This window comes from Bacillus rossius, chromosome 16 (genome assembly GCF_032445375.1).
Source record: "Bacillus rossius redtenbacheri isolate Brsri chromosome 16, Brsri_v3, whole genome shotgun sequence".
NCBI classification, from domain to species: Eukaryota; Metazoa; Arthropoda; class Insecta; order Phasmatodea; family Bacillidae; genus Bacillus; species Bacillus rossius.
This window is the reverse complement of record NC_086343.1, coordinates 40,197,650-40,216,848: the sequence shown is the minus strand read 5'-3', so window position 1 is coordinate 40,216,848 and position 19,199 is coordinate 40,197,650. Positions and strand designations below refer to the sequence as shown.

At 35.2% G+C, this 19,199-nt stretch overlaps 1 protein-coding gene across 1 annotated transcript in view; it reads left to right on the top strand.

Annotated features, from left to right (window-relative positions):
* Nucleotides 1-481: 481 nt before the first annotated feature.
* The window catches only part of LOC134539895 (proton-coupled zinc antiporter SLC30A5-like), a 31,024-nt gene continuing 12,306 nt past the window's right edge, over nt 482-19,199 (top strand). Inside the window, exons 1-2 of the mRNA XM_063382243.1 lie at nt 482-638; nt 6,571-6,769. Of these exons, the coding sequence (XP_063238313.1) occupies nt 6,579-6,769 (191 nt within the window). The 5' untranslated portion in view covers nt 482-638; nt 6,571-6,578. The remainder of the gene's footprint in view (nt 639-6,570; nt 6,770-19,199) is intronic.

Here is a 19,199-nt window from a genome sequence, read left to right as displayed (position 1 = left end):
TTCTTGTGATGCCATTTTTATAATTTTGTTTGGTTTGATTCTCTGTTCTGTGGTCGAGCTTTGTATTGTCTAGTGGTAATAAAGGGATTTGAAAGTAAACGTGTATATTTTTAAAATGTCATTTAGATCTAGATGCTGCGTGGGATATTGCCGAAAATGAAAATTAGAGCACGCTGGCCTGTCGTTCTGCAGATTACCTGCAGAACCTACAAGGTATGTTTTATAAACCTAAGTGCTAACCTGACTTCATGCGTACTGTTTTGAGAAAAATACTGAGTCCTATTAAATTTGATATATCACGCGCTAAACCTTTCTCAGTTTGTATATGGCTGTAATTTTTTCGTTGTCAAGTTGCAAAGAAATGTTATAATCGCAAGGGTTTTGTTTACAAATTTAAGCGAACGATCATTACTATGGGAGTGGCGCCTCTCCCTTTACTTACTCTATGGCATAATTTCTGGCTAAATGGGTAAACCCCAAGGCCAAAATCCAAGTAGTGAAGTGACTCTATGACATATACAACCCCTATGAGCATGTCTGTCGCCTTAACCGTGAAAAAAACGAGAAAATTGGTGTTAATCAGTTTAATTTAGTCTGTTGCTTTGATGGATAGCACTGAGCTAGTCGACATATTTACTGTAAGAGTTTTTTTTGTTTTTAAGATTTTTATTGTATATTTATTATTTGTTTATAGGTATTGTTTTTTTAAGGTTATGTTTTTGTTTATACTTTGTTTTATCAATTTTCATGCATGCATTTTGTTAGACCGTTGTCTGCGTGGTAACAATCACAATTCTATTGATACTGAATTATAGTTAAACCAATTGGATCTTAGATGGGTTGTTATCACTCTAACCTAACATAGGCTAACCTTCAACAAGTAATCACACTGTAATCCTTGTAGAATGGCTTTTTTTCCTAATCGGTGTGAAATAAAACATCACTATTCAGACAAAAATTGAAATAACAGTAAATAGCAGTTAACAGATCAATACCAGTCGATACCTTTAACTGCTGAATACTTTCTAATGCTTTCAACCTAGTTAGGTGGTGAACCAACCACAGGTTAGAGCTGTGTGCCTACCAAATCCTGTATGAAGTATTGGTGATTTTTATAAATGATTTTCCAGTTTAAAAAATATGTATTTTTATTTTCTTAGTAGGTATCTCAAGCATTTTGCTTGTCTGTCCTTAATAGGGGAAATTTATTCCGAATGGATTCTGAAAGTATTTATGTCTGGTGAGGACAATTAAATGCAGGAAAATTATGGGGTGATAATGTATTAAAATCAAAAAAGCATTAATATAAGAGAAATTTATTTTAATTGTTTTAAGATTTAAATTCGAACAATTTAAAAAATTTTCTAACACTTTACTTTTTTATTTTATTTTGTGTGAAGCCACACAGTTTTTTTTTACTCCAAAGCCTTTCCCCATTGCCAAAGTTTTCCAGAATATGGAAGGAATAAAAAATACCATTTGTAAACTAAATTCATACAGTTCCATGATTGTAGAGTATTTTCATTTTGGGTCTAACCTAACCAACCTTTCCTTTTAGATACGATCACCAAGACATTAAAAAATATACGGGTGATTCTACAAATATGGGAATATTCATGTCTTAAAGTAATTTTAGCCTCCATTACACAATGTTATAAAATTGGTTTTCCCCCACAGTTAGGTTTTAGTTTATACTGACTTTTTCAAAAATTTAATTCTCCAAAATATATTTCTTTATTAAAAAAATTAATTTAAATTCCTAAAATGTCATTCACATGTCCTGTCCCATTCACATAATTTTTCACATTCTCACAGATTTCTACTGGAAATTATCAGTTTTCTGTTAATATTATTATTTATTTTCATTTAAAATGATGCTATAAAGAAAATATTAACTAAACAAATGATGAAAGGGCAAAAAACTATTTTAAAATTAATATAGTGATTGTCTTAGGGATTTTTGGTCATTAACATGTCTGAAAAGAAGATTTTTTTTTTACTAAGAAAGGAAATTTGTTATGTCTGGTTACACTGCCTGAAAACCAACATGGATGTCTCTTCTTAACTAGCGCAAGTTGTTGCTGACTCTATTTCAAGAACTGTGTGTTTAACTAGCAACTTTAATCCATTTTGAAGGTGAGAGCTTTTATTTACTATCATTAACATGGTTTATTTTAATAGCTAAATATGAAATATAACTGAATTTGGATAATACTTCTGGGTAAACCTTCCAGTTGAAGGCATTTGGCCAAATATTTACATAGTTGCCTTATAAAATGGCTTGTGTAGAAGCATTAAACAACAATTTTGTCATTCACATGGCTGGTTTGCTGTCATCCACATGCCTCAAATTTGGGCATGTGAATGACTTATAAGCTATGCGAATGACATTTTCACGATTGTAGCCTACTATTATGTACTATAAAGTGTAAAAATGGCTTTGTGTGTGTGTGCATGTGTTGGTGAGTCAAGGATGTAATGCCTTATTTCAGTTTTATATCAATTTTAAGATTTTATGTGTACAGTGTATATAAAATTAAAAGTGAACAGTATTTTAATTTACAAATAATGAGTAAACATTCCTCTTATGACAACTGATTAAAAATGCCATTTGATTTACCTGTGCAAATAAAAATAATTTTGTTCATTGTTAATCATAAAAAATAATTTGTAATCAATTCTTACTTGTCCTATCACTCATGTACTTTATATTGGATGCAATACACTAAACTAAACTTTTTTCAGGACTTGGAAAACATGCCTAAAAAAAAGCTCACAGAAAATGAAAAAAAAAAGAAGAAAATTGAAATAAAGGGAGAGAAGAAAGAAGTTGAGGGAAGATCCACAAAAAATGAACAACATAAATTAAAAGAGAAGCAGGGGTACATAAAAAATAAAGAAAAAGGTGTAGGTAAATTAGTAAAGGACATGTCTCATAGAGAGCTGAGGAACAAATCCAAAACTGGAAAAGAAACAGCTGCATACAGAAAGAAAAAACAAGATTCACCTCCAGAAAGTGATTTAGACACTGTCTCTCACCATTCAAGGGAAGAAAGTTTGCAGATAGATCATGAAGTGCCACAAAATATTGAACTTGGCAGCAGCACCAGATGTTCTGAAAAAATACTTTTGTTAACTCGTCATTGGTCGCACTATGAGCATTTTGCTCACCCTCAGAAATATTGTTTTACTGTTATTGTTTTTATTGCTGCTTGGATGTGTCCTTTTTTCTAGCTGAGTTTTGAACCTTTCTTATTAAGTCACTAGGTGGCTGACAGGATGTAACTGATACTTGGCCTTGATATAAGATATCGCTTACAGGCATGCACATTGCATGAGCAGTTTGCTCACAGTGCGACCAGTCGCGTTGCTACACTTGTGACGACTGTTCGGTTTGCAAAGTGCTGTGTTTAGTCATGGAATATATTCTCGTGAGACTAAATCTAATGTTTCGTGGTATTAATTATTGAAATGAATCGGGGGAAGAAAATTGTGTCTTTGGCTCTTCAACAAATCACTGAATGTTCCATAACAGGTAAGTTGTGTTATAATTATCAATATTTTTTTGAAAATACAAAAAAAATAAAACATATATTACATAAAACATCCATTAAAATCAATTATAGTAAATATTAACATTTTGTCACAAAATTGTTGATTTTCGTATAAAATAAGAAATTAATTTGGAATACGGAAGCTGAAAAGCTGAATTTGGATAGAAGTGAGAAAAGATTTTATAATTTTGGAAAAGCACTTATGAATTCTAGAGGAAGATATATAATTGTAGTCTTTCCATAGTTTTATGTTTCTATTTTATTTTTCACTAGAATTTTCAGTAATGTAATATATATATTCTGTGCTTTGTATTTACAGAAGTTCCACCATGGTTGCCGTAGAGTTTACCACCTGAAAACCAAGCAGCCACCAATGATCAAAATTTTGACCAAGATAATGTTGAAAAATCCTAATAAAGTTAGGTGTTAGAAAATGTAAATTTCCATGAAAGCAGTTAATTTTGATGTAGAAATTCTCTATTGCATAATGTGTGTTATATTAGTCATAGTCTCAAATGTATAACATAAATTAGTGTTCCCTCAAAAGACTCAGTAGATTTAATAATTTTTATGCTAGAAAATGATGAAATTGTGAATAATGTGTGATTTTCTGTTGCTTCCAACACTTCTGCATTTATTGTTGATGTATTCGTAGGCCGGATAAAGGAAACTCACTATACAGCCAAGTAGTTTATTGTGATGATGATTTATGTAAAAAAAATTTAAAAATTATGTGATAATAATATAAAATATAATTTAAACAAGCAGAGTTGTTTCATTTGCAATAAGTAAAAATATTTGGCCTTTTAAAAGTGGTTAAGCACGACTCTAATCGTAAAATAAAGTCTTTGAGCAAAATGCTCATGCGTGACCACTGGTGTAACATTTTACAATGCGACCAATGACGGGTTAACTACACCCAAGAGAAGGAATTTTGTGCATGATCAAACCACCTATTCCAGCATCATCAACCAAATTCAAAGTGCCTGAAAAATCAAAAATTGATAAACTCTGTAGTGAAGTACTGCGAAGACCCTAAGTGTTAAACTAAATTTAAAATTTGTGAAAGTGTAAAAAACTTATTCTTAATTTCAAAGTAATCCTAGCAAGAGTTTGTTTCAGAGTATAATTAAAACATTTTATATTAATCAATCAAATTGCATTTAATTTTGTATTTGCTGTATATCTGATCATTCACATGCTCATGAATGTCATTAACATGCCCACATGTCATTTACATGGTTGTGAAAGTATACAAAAATGAAAACAAAAACATATAAAAATATTTAAGCTTTGCTGATACCATGCCATAATTATGTACCTCTTAAAGTATTAAAATTATTTTTTTGGAAATTTTAAAACGTATTTGACATTTTGATTTTAAGGTATACAGAAATATCCTATAATTGTAGAATCACCCATACCCTCCTTTCGTTATTAGCATACAACTCTACGTCCAGGCACCTGTTGCCACACAGAGAATGAACTCACTTGGGACGTTGCTTCTTGAGTGGAGGGAGAAGGGAAGAAGGGGTGGAGTTAACCCCGTGATAAAAAGCAGTACGCTTTGCGCTCACATACAGATATGATTCCCAACCAGCCTCCCTTTTCTCCCTCCCGGAAAAAAAATAATGAATCAGCATCTCATAGAATTTAACTATTTTAACTAATTTCTGTATCATTTATATAACTTACCTATAATAACAAAATTTTTACTTCGGTTGTCACCAAAAATGGCAAAACACTTGTCTCCTCAAAAAAAAAATAAAAAAAAATATTGTTTGGGAAAATGTACTGCAATGTAAAATTCTATAATAATACACAATGTATTAAAAAATTTTTTAATATTTTCAGAGTCACTGTCAATGCTTAATTTGTTATGTTGACATTTACAGTAGTTGAGAAATATATTGGTTTGCAACATTAATTTGATGATATAAATGAAATTGGCAAGATCATGAGTGTTTACACAATCACTGTGTTGTAAAGTCATTGTAAAACACACCACTGTCCACTACAAGTTTTAAAAGACCAAGATAAATTTTAAATATCCACGACATTTGATTTAATGGTGTACACTGTAACGATTCTAAAGAAAATGTGTCGCCTGCAAATACTTGAATCACCTAGCTAAAACAATGAAGTAGGAAAAAAAACAACGTATAGAAACATTTAAAACATCTGAAATATTGTACGTTAACACAGTTAATGGCTAACGAGCATTATTTTTTTAATTTTGATTATATTAATAAAAATTTTCCAACCACTTGGAACAAAGGCATTCAACATGGTGAAAGTGGCACACTTATATAAACGATCTACAGGAAAAATAATTACAGAGACTGATCTTGTGCAGCCTTTTCATTCTTCCATTTCCTCTCTCCTACTTACTCTTCCCTTCTCTTCTACATTTTTCTCTTTACATGTATTTCTTGTGGTACGTTGCTGCCAAGTGCCGACCACATTAACAGTCGGATAGGAAGGTCAGTCGCACCATCTTCACTCCTTCATCACTTGCATAAAAAATAACTGGAGATATAAAACAATACTTAATGTAGCCTAAAGGACTGTTAATTTTCAATATTCAATATTTCTGACCTTCCATTTAAAAGGGAGGTATCCTACACCCACCACCCTTCTTGTCAACTGCCCTCCATGTTGCACCATGTTCCACCATGTCCCGGAGAACGTTCCCTATGCGACTTGACCACTCGTCGCATGGGACGCTGTACCGGCCAAGCCACTCCCAACATGTGTTCACAAACTTTCGTGGATCGTCGCAGGTACATCCGGCAAACACAGGCAGTTCGACGTGGCCTCCCGGAATGAGCCTGACACGTGACTGATCGGCGAAGTTGGGACTCAGTTCGGCTTTCGGTCGTTGCTCGTCTCGCATCACGGCGCCACCTGCAGGTGTACCGACCATCTCGGAAATGAAGTTACCTCTGCTTTCCCGAAGCATGCCACGTGTCTAAACGCGCAGCAGTTCCGACACCGTGTGTTGTGCGGTGTGCAGGTGAGGCCATGAAGTCCGTCCCGGGGAGCTACGGCGGGGACGGGGCCTCCCAGCGGGCCATCTACCCCGCGTCGAGGCAGGGCTGGTTCCTGGCGCTGCTGGTGGGCAGCAAGGCGCTGCTCTGCGCGGCCATGTTCCTGGCGTACGGCTTGCTGCAAGCATACAGCGTCGCGGGGCTCACCTGCTCCCTCAAGCTGGTGTGAGTGCTCGTAGCTCGGCAGTCCGGCAGTGTGGGCTCCGGCCGCCAGGGGGCATTATCTCACTCACAGTTATCTTTCACAGTCATTTTTTGACGTGATAATGTCTTATTAATCGATGCACGCACGAAAAAGCATGACTCATTGTCACGTTCCGCCTGAGCCGAGCGTGCAAGAACCGCCCAACCACCGTGTGAGAAAATCTTCTATGATATCAAACAGGTTAAGGCGGGCTTTTTAACTGATTGTTTGTGATTATATTTAAACAAATTATTTAAATTAAATGAGTAAAAAACTTGTAAATAATATTTTGAAAATTAAAAAGTATGCAATTTTTCATCAATGTTTTCTTATGACGTTATCACGTAAAATCATCGTCTGTAAACTGACTTTACATACAACCCCCCTTTTTTTTGGTGATATTTTTTTCGGAAACATGTCTTCCTTCTCTGTGGCTATACCGCTGCAGTGTGTGTATGTACGTGTGTTGTTTTGCCAGTGAAATGAGGGAATCCTAACTACAAGTATGTATTCTAGTAGAACAATATAGGAAAGTCATCAGTAAAATGGGCAACACATTAAGCAGCACATTCTATTGGCAGGGCCTGATCCTACGCCTTTAGCACTTTTGTGATAAGGGTATTTTGACCCTTTAGAATGTACATTTTTTTTCCAAGTTTTCTGCAGTTGTGGATATGTATTATGGCTGGAAAATATTCATGCAATGTTTGGTTGCTACAATTACGATGCTGCTAACTGCTCTAAGGCTTTTTTGAAGTTAAAATTTGTTAGGTACATTGGTGCCGAAAACACCTTAATGTGGTGGCATTAACCTGTGTATGTTCACTTTATGAATACCAGAGGACATATCAAGCTTATCAGTGTACCAGATAAATCTCTGTGATAGCAAAAATGTTATGGAATACATTTATAAACTTTAATAGTTATACAAAGAAAAAGTTGCAAATTTAAATATATGTTATAATTTCCAAGATTACAACATTAACATATAATTTTGCATTAAATGTCAGTAGATTTATCCAGCCATTTCAATTATTATCATTTTTAATTTTCTTTTATGACTCGTTATTACATTTTAACAGTGTAGTTAAAGAAAATAATATATTTACTTGTTATTGTAGAAGTAAATGTTAGAAAAATAAATTTAAATACACATCCCAGTCTGTTGGTTTTGTTCTTTTACACTGGTAGACATTTGAAATTTATTTTTTTTCTTTCAACAAAAATAAATCTTATAAACATAATCAAAATAATTGTTTGGGTATACGTGACTATGTGTATATACATAAATATAAAGCAGAGTTTGTTTGTGTGTGTATTTCATAAACAAATTTGAAGTTTTATTTTGAGCTAGATGAAATTTTATACACTTGATCTTCAAAATAATTAGAATGTCTCAGTCAGGGTCGGACTGGGCCGGAAGGGCCCGGGCGGCTGACCACAAGCCCGGGGCCCGAGACTAGACGATGGTAGCTGGGATACTATCGGAAAATACTGAGATACACAAGTTGATATAAACAAAATATTAAATATAATTATCAACAATGTAATAAATTATTAGGTACAGACAATAGCACATCAAGTTATCCACTACCAGTATAAAAGGACCTCCCTTAATAGGCGAGTTTCATATAACTCAAGCTCTGTTCAAGGTCAAAGTATAGTAACCTGATAGATATTCCAATAATTATTAATTATATTAAACACACATTTAAGAAAGGTGTTCTTTGTAAATTGTTTGACACAAGAGACTGATTTTAATTATATAGTCTCTCCTCTAACATTGATGTAATGGGCTGTAGGTTATTTTATTTTCCTAGTATTTAATAAAAATGTACATTACCTACTACATACGTTTAAATATTGTTTTTGTTTTTAAATTACACTTACATAAAATAGCAACCATTGAGTTCTTGGTTACTTTAGCAATGATGTCCAATTATTGGCTTTTGTATTATGTATAACCAATTCAAACATGTATATTAAATATAAGCTGTTGGATATATAAATCAATAATAAAATAAGTATAACAAATAATAGTCTATATAAAGCTAGCCAATTAACATTTTTTTTAAAAGAGGAGAACTTTAAGCTAAGCAGTTAATGACTCGATCGTAAAAGCTGCTGTACTCGTCATTCTTGATTAGATCCGATTCTGTGTTTAATATAATCAACGAACCCAGCAGTTCTTGCCCCAGTAGAGAGCGAAATCTCGTTTTAATGCTCTTCAACGCTGAAAATCGTCTCTCACAAGTCAATTGCGTGGATGAAATTGTGAGAATTACACAATATGCAACATATAAGGTGGTGTACGTGCTGATAAGCATGTTATACTGTGATAAAAGTTTACATGCACATGGTATGCAACTTTGACAGACGTCCAAACCACTTCTGGAAAAACACATGGCGTCCTTTGCTGTTTGGTCTGAGTCTAAGTCATCTTCGTCGTCTTCTTCACTTTGTGAATCTGAGTCTTGCTTATGTTGCCTAGGTGAAATGTGCTCATCCCAAAGAGTTTTAGACAGTTCATTAAAATTATTTGCAAACGATTTCAGTTCTTTTGACAACAACTCTCGATCGACATTTGCGAGAGACTTTAGTGCGTCATTAGGAATCCCATTTTCGTTGATTTTATTGAAGTTTTTCGGGTCCAAACAAGCGGCATCTTTCATAAAATCTTCGTTGCAGATGAATTTTTCGTTTATTTTAACTAAAGCTGTATTAATAATGACTTTGTAGACAGAAATAGAATAAAACCTCTTTAGGGCTGTAGCAAATAATGTTGCTTCATCTTGGCATAACTCATCACGTTTCTTCGGTTTTTTAAAAATTCTTCGTAACAGCAACGTGGTTTGTATGTCGAGATCAATGTTTTCGGCGTGCATCAAGTCTTGAACATCGGATGCAAATAAACTAGCAGCTTTGAAAACATCATCAAAAGTATCTAAATATCTTTGTAAATTCATATCTAAACATTTGATTAATCCCCAAGCTTTAAGATAATCCAATGTAGGGGTTTGGAGATATTGGCTTACTGGGGTTGATAGGTCAAATATTTTCTTGAATGTAAAGGCTGTCAGGATAGTTTCAAATTTCAAAAAGGAATCTATCAATGCCTTTTCTTGGAACGAAACGTTTGGCTCGAACTCCGTGCTCGAAGATATGGCACTTAAAGTTTTTATTAACGCGACGTATCAAGTATTTCTCCATAATGGTGGTCAGTGCTTTGTCTTTAGCCCACCATCTCGTTTTTCCAATATTTTGTAATTGTCTCAATTTGTCTTGTCCAGCTGTTAATTCTGAAATTTCGTCCACCCATAGAGATGTGCGCTTAAATGATTCATGACATGAATGAATACACTGGTAGACTCCAAGAGCCCAAACAAATTCTTTGCTTCAGTACAGCTTGACGTCACGTCTCCTAGCACTAATTTTAAAACATGTGCATAACAATGTGTGAAAATTAATTTTGGCACTTCTTCCTTCAGTTTTGCTTTAAGACCATTATACCTGCCTGTCATATTTCCGGCACCATCAAATGACACGCTAAGATCTTGCAAATCTAAGCCTAACTGGGCTACTTCATTGCTTACAAGAGCTCGGTAATCTTCTCCTGTTGATTTCCGGACAGGGACCATGCTGAGCATCCGTTCTTGTGGGATCCCATTCTTAACATAGCGTACGCAAATTGCAGTCTGGTCAACAACGCCAACATCCTGACAAGAATCCACATTGAGGCTAAAAGATTTCGCTGCCTGGATTTCTATAACGATTTCTTGTTTAACTTGACGTGCACATATATTTATTAATTCATTTATAGTGGTTTTTGAGAAAAAGGTAACAAGCCTACAATCCTCGACCCTTACCTTTTCCTGACTTTTCTTTTTTTTACTTTCAGTAATTGCTTCGGATATGTGGGCCTTAAGAACTGGATCATACTTCGACAACAGGACATTTAAATTTAAAAAGTTTCCATGATTCTGTTTCTGGTTGTCATCAGCGATATCCGTTAATGAGTACAAGGCCTCACTTTTTCCACGATAAGCAATGCCTTGTTTATATATAAATAGTATTATATCAATTATTCTTTTCAGGACCAGACGCCTATTGGAAATCTCTTGCATATTCTTTTGCGTGAAATAATGTTCCACATTTCCTTTTTTTTTTTTTTTTTTCCTTTCCTTTCCTTTCCTTTCCTTTCCTTTTTCTTTGCTTTGCTTTTTGCAAGGCGACCACGGCTAACTGATGACTGTGGCTTTCCTCGTGTTTGATGAGTTGCTCATAAATATATTTTTTTGGACGGAGTAACACCATCAATAAATGGACTTCTTCCTCCTCTTTTTTTTGTGGTCAGATGCAAAACACATGCAGGCAGTACAAAATAGCTTATTTAATTCAAGAGAATAAGAGACAGATTCTCATCGAATTAAAGTTCCTGTTGTTAACTTTCGGTAGTAAACCCGATTTCCATCAAAAGGCTAACTGTTTTTATCACACGAAGGTTGGATAGGGTGAACAGATAAGAAACTTAATTTCTCAGCAGTCGTAGCATTTTTTCTTGGCGGAGCAAATTCAGAAAGTTTTTCAATTTCACTGTGATCATCGTCTGTAAATGTAAGTGGCTTTAGTGCAATGCTATCAATATTTGCACTAGCTCCGGTATCGCTAGAAATAGAAGTAATTGTGTCTTTACGATTAGAAATGCATGTATTTGTTTCTTGTGGTGCTGTGTCCTACGTGATTAGTATCGGTACAGCCGTCGCTGCCATGCTTTGTTCTGAACTACTTGCATGCGAAACTGAATCCAATTTTTCGTCTGACTCAAATATTGATGATGAGGGTCCTATAAAAATAAAATATTGTATATACATATTTGATAGCTATACACATTCACAAAAATTCATTGAAATCTGTTGTATGGTTTCGGAAATTTAATAAAAATCCGCCTTTTTTCCTCTACAACAATACGAGTAAAGGGAGCCTCATTACAAAAGTTCAGCTATCTATAATCACACAAGTTACAAAAGAACCTTGGAAGAGCTGGGGAGGGAGGTGGCAGTCACGTGACCGAAGCTTCTGGCAGGGGTGGGGGCCAGTTGAGCTGTCGCTCGCTTCCGGGAAACAGTGGTCCGGTGCCGTCAGCTCGCTGTCCTAGTTACACGATCCAACGCTATCCATGGCATCAACGTTGGGTCATCAGTCACTGATTTTAAGCGGCACGCCGTTGCGGGGACAGACACGAGAGATTGTGTACAATGTGGCAACACATTTGAAAGAGCAAAAGCGATTACATAATTTGAAGTACAACATTGTCGAAGCAACAAGTACTGCAACAAGGGTTTCTCAGTCAACTGTAAAAAGAATTTTGGCAGAAGGTAAAGTAAAAAGCAAGAATAGTAAGTTTTTCTACTCCCACGGGAAAGAATAAGGAGCGAAAAAAAAAAGAATCGAAGTAGATGACTTTACGTGCGGCGCTATACGGCGGAAAATTCACGAGTTTTACACCGTTAGAAAAACAATTCCAACATTAAAGAAACTGACCAGGGCATTACGAGAGGGCGGAGTTTTAAATTGCAGTAGAGAGTACTTGCGGCATTTGTTAAAACGTATAGGATTTAGGTGGAAGAAATGCCAATCAAAAAGAAAGATTTTGGTAGAAAACCGGAAACTTCTGCTTGTAGGGGGAGGTATCTACAAACAATTAGTAAATATCGAAATGCAGGTAGAAATATTGTGTATGTTGACGAAACATACCTACATGCAACACATTGTGTTAATTCCTGCTGGCAGTCGAGCACTGAAGTAGGTGTAACAGAATCAATTGGCAAGGGGCCACGTTTGATAATCGTGCATGCTGGTTGAGAAGAAGGCTTCGTTTCTAATGCTTTATTAATTTTCAAATCAAAACAAAAGTCTGGTGATTATCATGATGACATGAACTACCAAAATTTTTCTACCTGGGTAAGACAGAAGCTACTTCCAAATTTACCTGAAAATAGTGTCATAGTTCTAGACAATGCCAGCTACCACAATGTCTAAATAAATAAAAAGGCTACGACCACTACTCTGAAATCTGGCATCCAAGACTTGTAAAAGCCAACAAAATTCAATTCTCTACACACATGACCAAAGCAGATTTGCTACTTTTGGTAAAATCCCACCAAAGCACAAAAAGATTCAAAGTGGATCAAATAATAGAGGAGTGTGGCCATGACACCATTCGTTTGCTTCCATACCACCCGGATTTGAACCCGATTGAACTAGTGTGGGCAGATTTCAAAGCAAAAGTTTGCAAGGAAATATCTACATCTTTGGACGATAAATGAAATTTGTGTGAGAAGTTATTATGTTCCTTTATGGTGGAACATTGGAAAAAGTGCTGTGATCACGTGAAAAACATTGAAGCCTAATATTTCAAGAACGATTCTATAGTGGACATCGAAATCGACAAGATAATAGTGAATCTTGACTCATCATGTGGCGGAAGTACTTCGGCTGACACAGGATCTAGCGCTACAGAAACGGCAGAATGTCTGAACTCAGACTCGAGCTTGGAATAGGTGAGTCGCGTTCAAATCAATTTTAACCATACTTCCCTGTTATACATAGTTATATATGTTTTTGTACTTTTACAAAAATTCCTTGGAAAATTAATTGCCAAAAAACATTTTGTAGTACAACAAGAAAAGATTTGTAAATTTTTCTAGAAGGTGCATGGAAACATGCAACATAATTTTTGTACAATCACAAGAAATTTTTTGCAATTTTACAAACATTTTTGTTTTTCATTTTATGCAATTAAAAATTTAAAATGCACTATTATGTAATTTTTGCCTTTTTCTTTCAAGAAGTCATACTTAATGTTTTTTAAACAACTGCAGACATTTAATTTTTTTAAGTAACTTGTAACCCTTCGAAGTGTGTAAGAGTAAGTTGTAGATTATAGTTGTAGAGGACGAGGGTCGTTGAATGGGACAGTACAATTTTGACACGCATGCCTGACCTGGGACTCAAACCCAGAGCCCCTCGTTCTGCAAGCCGGCTACTATCGAGGCAGACATAGCTGAACAGTTTTTAGTTTGTAGTTTAGGTTGTGAACTTTACTCTTCCACGCCATAGCGGCTGTCTGCTATTTTCGCTGTCGACATCACAATAGTTTTTTTTTGGTGTGATTATAAATAACTTCCTTTCAAGTTATATAATATGTTAGACTTATTATCACTGCACATGTAAGTATGAATGATTCAGAAATTTGTTTAGTTATTTGATCAAGATATTTTTTTTCATCACCACAGCATTCCGTTGTCTAGTTTCATAACAGCAATGGCTGAATATAATAGGTATACTTTATTAAAGCGTTATCACTGTAATAACTGTTATATATATATATATATAAATATATATATATATATATCCATTAGCTATGTACGTTGTTCCGTAAAACGTTTTATTTTATGTTTGTAAAAAAAAGTACACCTTCGCAAATAACTGTACTGGAATTTGAATTCGGGAGGCCAGGACCACAGGTTCCAATCCCGATTCTGGCGTTCTTGATGGTAACCGTGTTTTCCAGAAATTAAACAACAGTTGAACGATGGGATAGTTCGTAAACAAAGAACGACGCAAGACCGCAACATAGTGATTTTTAAACTCTCAACTTTCTAGCGTTTTTGGCTGGAGTGTCCGCCTTCTTAATTCATAACAAATCCTTTCCGATAATGTAAAATGCTCAAAATGTGTATCTCAGGCCCCGGGTTTACTTTTTCACTGCGTTTATTTTATTTGTGTGCGGGCGTCTGCCTTGTTTGTTTTAATGGACAGTAAAGTTTGTTATTCGTGTTTGTAAAATAACTTGTTAAATAAATTACGTTTCCTTTGTAGACGATTGGTGTATTGGAAAAAGCTGACGAAATCCTAGTTTCCAATAGAGAAATCTCATTCAATAGTTATTACATTTAAAATAACTTAGTTTTTTTCTTGCCATCCTTTTGTCGTTGCAGGTTTTTGAACTGACAACGTCTAATAAATTGATGAACGCCGGCTGAACGCACAAAAGAGTGTCCCATTACGCACATTGTCCCATTACGCTGTGTCCCGTTACGCTCATTGTACACGTTGCGCCACATCTATCTCTTTTCCACTCGATTGGAACAACCATCGATTTGACTTTTTCGAGGCACATTAAACTTAAAACACACCCATTAATTTCCTACTTTTCCTATCATCGTCCTATCCTTAACAGAATAACGCAGATTGGAAGAAGTTAAATAGCAAACATGTATAAAAGTTATAGTTAAAATAATCTGTTTGTTAAAGTAATAAACATATTTGAATTAATGAGTGCAAATACAAGTAAATTTAACAATTAAATTGTATATTTCATTTCACTCCTTTGTATCCATACAAAATAGTGATAATACAATAAAGATTATTCAATTTTAATCATAAACAAAATGCAATCATTTCATCAGTGTTTTGTTATGACGTTGTCACGTTAAACTATCGTCCGTAAACCGACTTTACAGACAACCAATTTTGTTTGTTTATATACTTAGCCTTACTCTTTACATTCTTATCAATAGGCGTACAACTTAGACTGAGCGAGGTGAGCTCACATACATACAAAAGGTATTAAATACTTGAGTGTTGCCCGCGCAAAGCTGCGGCGAAGAGTTATTTCTTCGTACAGAGTTTACTTTGCTACTGGCCAACTGCGTGGGTACGATACCGTGTTCGTGTAAGTCGGCCGACGCGACGGACAAGGACAAGGGCGGAGTCACTCCCTCCCCCTACTTCCCCTCGACGGTCCTCGGGAACTCGCGCATGCGCAGTAAAAGGTCCAGCACTATCTTGTCGGGTTATAAGTCCAAGGGTTTGGGCTGAGCATTAATGAGTTAATCAGCCAGGACTTATGAATATAATACATTAAGATTTCAAAAAATTAGGCATTCTCTAAAATATTCCGTACCTATCTGTATCTTAAAATTCATACAACTAAAAAAATTTATAAAAAGACGTAACACAGGTAATTTTGACAGATTTTAGAATATAAAAAAGGAATTAAAAAGTGAAACTGTGGCTGTACATCGCGAACACATCTACCGCGCCATGCCCACCATGCGGCTATCAGCACCGGCTGTCCCATCGGTGTTTGTACACCCCTGGGCCAGAATGCAGCGCACCCTCCAGGAGTCCCGTTAGCCCGGATGCCAAGGGGATTATCACCCCTCCTCCGCGCTGGCTAGCAGGCGGGCGAGGAGGAAAGAAGAGACAGTTCCAGTCCGCCTCTTAGCACGAGTAGGCTGTTGTGTACTGTAGACACATGTAAATTTGTTAGTGCACTCGACGGCGCCAATAAATAGTGTGCAACAGTAGACCTATTGTTTGTTCTAGCATAGCCTACCTGCCCCTCCCGAATAATCACTAGCCTCCCGGCTACAGAAACTACAGGTAAAACTGGTAAATATGTAATTATTTGTTAAATTAGAAAAGAAAACAACTGTATTAAATTTAATCTATTAACCTGGTTGCGTTTCGCTCCGATTTTGAGGATCTTCAAGCTCTTGAGATGTAGACGTGAAGGAAAGCCTGGATTGCTTTGGATCCGAAGCCGCTGTTTGTAATTCAATCTTTCTTTTATTTTTCCGTTTCTTGGAACCAGGTTTGTGTTTATATGCCGCTGAAAGTGACTGAAACCATTAAGTATATCAATTTGAGTAAGTAATACATATATAATACTAGACATGTACAAAGGCTCCAAAGTTACTTTTTTCAGAAGGCAATTAAAATAATATGCAACTTACCTTTTCCATTGTAATGGGCAATTCAGTTTTTTGATGTATTAAGTGTTTAACATAATATAAGGAGAGTTAAAACAAACTACATGCATCACACATCAAAACATAAAAAACCATCAATAAATTCAAAACAAAAAACGTAATATTATGAACTTGCACTAACTAGAGTATCGGCGATAACAGCGATACAAACCGATAAAACAATGGAATACGATGCCAGGAGCCAGGAGCGCGCGTCGGGGATTCCCCAACCACAAGATTCTTTACTTGCGTAATGCGTTCCGTTTCATCAGAAATATGAGATGAGAGTGAACAAATACGTTACGTTCGTTAGTTGTTAATTATAAATGTTGCAGTACCGAATCTATCGAGATTTTAAGAACATCTAAAAATTAAATTTCGTTTATTTATATCTATGAAACAATGTAAAATGTAATGCATTACGCTATAATGATACACGTTTAAATAAGTTAATTTATCAAAAGTTATTGTCGTTCAGAAAAAAATTCAAAACTAGTTTCAGGGGGTGGCTTGCTCAGGTTCTCCCATTTTTCTATTTCATTTCTGTCTAATTGTATGATTGAACGAACTATCTGATCTAGTGTTACATTCAGTTTGCAAGAGCTGGGACCCAGCCTATCCTACGGTTGCAGCAAGCCAGGCCCGTGGGGGCCCGCGCAGGCTGGGGCCCGGCTGGCAAGTGCCACCTCGACTATATGGCCAGTCCGACGCTGGGCACAGTCTACATAATATTACTAAAAACCACACTCATTACCATACCCACCTCATAAATTGGAATTATGTACTTCTTGGTGAAATTTTGCACAACTACCGTTCAAATACTAATAGGAATCATTAGTCTTTCTCTATTTCTAAAAAAAAATGTGTCTACAACCTTTATGGAATCAAATCTAAATGAGTATGAAGTAAAGAAGTTACTTACCTGCAACATGTGAAGCTTTTAAATGTTAATTCTTTTTATATATAAATAATTATTTTAAAGCATTTTTGTAAATATTAAATGGTAATTTTCTATATTAGGCATTGTTATAAGAAAGATATAAAATAAAATGAAAACTATATTTTTGAGTTCCTTTAATTCTATTTGATGGCCTTTAAATTATATTGTGATATTTCAAGAAGTTTCCCAATAGTTCACTGTTTTGTACAGTTGATACAATAAATTGTTAGTTAGATTAAGTTAGGCACATTAAACACACTTAACTGTGTTTTTTTTTGGTCAGAAGTACTCAAAAAAGCAATTTTTCCCTAATGAGCATTTATTCTAAGAAATAAAATATTTCATCAGGTTTCATGGAATTATTTACTAAATAAATTATTTATGAAAATTCAGGTGTAAAGTTAAGTATGTTTCATTGTTAAAAGTTGTATGTTCTTTGTCAACATGTTTAAAGTTAGGTCAATTTTTATGATCTTTTAGTCAATACATCATTTTAGATTGCAAAAACTTGTTTCTACTTTGAAAACACTTTTTTTACACAAATGTATGTAGTATAAATTCATTACCTGATGACAAGATTTCAAACGACGAGAGAAAATCTGTGTCAAGATCACTCATTGTAATACAAGGGAATTTGCATTTTGCAGGTGTTATTCAGGACAAGCCGCTACGATCTCTGCAGTCGGGTGTCGCCAGCGTTCGCCATGTTATAAGGCCTGAGCTTGCTATATCATCCTACTACAATATTTGCTAACTGTATGTGACATTCTGATTGTTATTATTCTAGCAAGTGTAAGGTTAGGGTTGATTATCTTTTTTGACGTGATAACATCTTATAAATCGATGAACGCCGGCTGCACGCACAAAAAAGCATGACTCATTGTGACGTTCTGCCTGAGCCGAGTGTGCAAGAACCGGCCAACCACCGTGCGAGAAAATCTTCTATAATATCAAACAGGTTAAGGGGGCTTTTTAAAAGCAGCAATTTAAAAAAATTTGATTTATTTGTCCAATTTCGTCATTTAAAATTAACAATTTATTGACTTTGATTTGATTTTATTTTATTTCTATAACTAATTGTTCGTGATTATATTTAAACAAATTATTTAAATTAAATTTGCAAAATTTGTAATTAGGTAATGTTTGAAAATTAAAAAGGATGCAATTTTTCATCAATTTTTTTTTATGACGTTATCACGTAAAATTATCGTCCGTAAACCGACTTTACAGACAACCCCCCTTTTTTTATGTTTTCCCGAACCCAAAATTAATTTTTAATTTTTAAATATAGAACATGAGAACAAAAATGACTAAAAAGACATTGAATAACAATTGTATGTAACTTTCTTTCAGATATACAAATTTGCATGAGATATTGGGTTTTGGTATCATCAAGGTTCTAGGTGTTTTTGTTAATGTCAGTTGGTATGCATGTCTTTACCGTTCCTGCTAAGCGAATGGCGACTGCAGGCTGCAGTGTGTGCGTGTGTGCGACTGTGTGTCCGCAGGCTGCGGGCAACCCCTCGGGCCCCACGCCAGACACACCTGTGAAGTATAACATTATTTATCATTAAATTAATTGTAGAAACTTATCACTACATAGTTTGAAACAAAGTCGCTTCCCGCTGTCTGTCTGTCCCTATGTATGCTTAG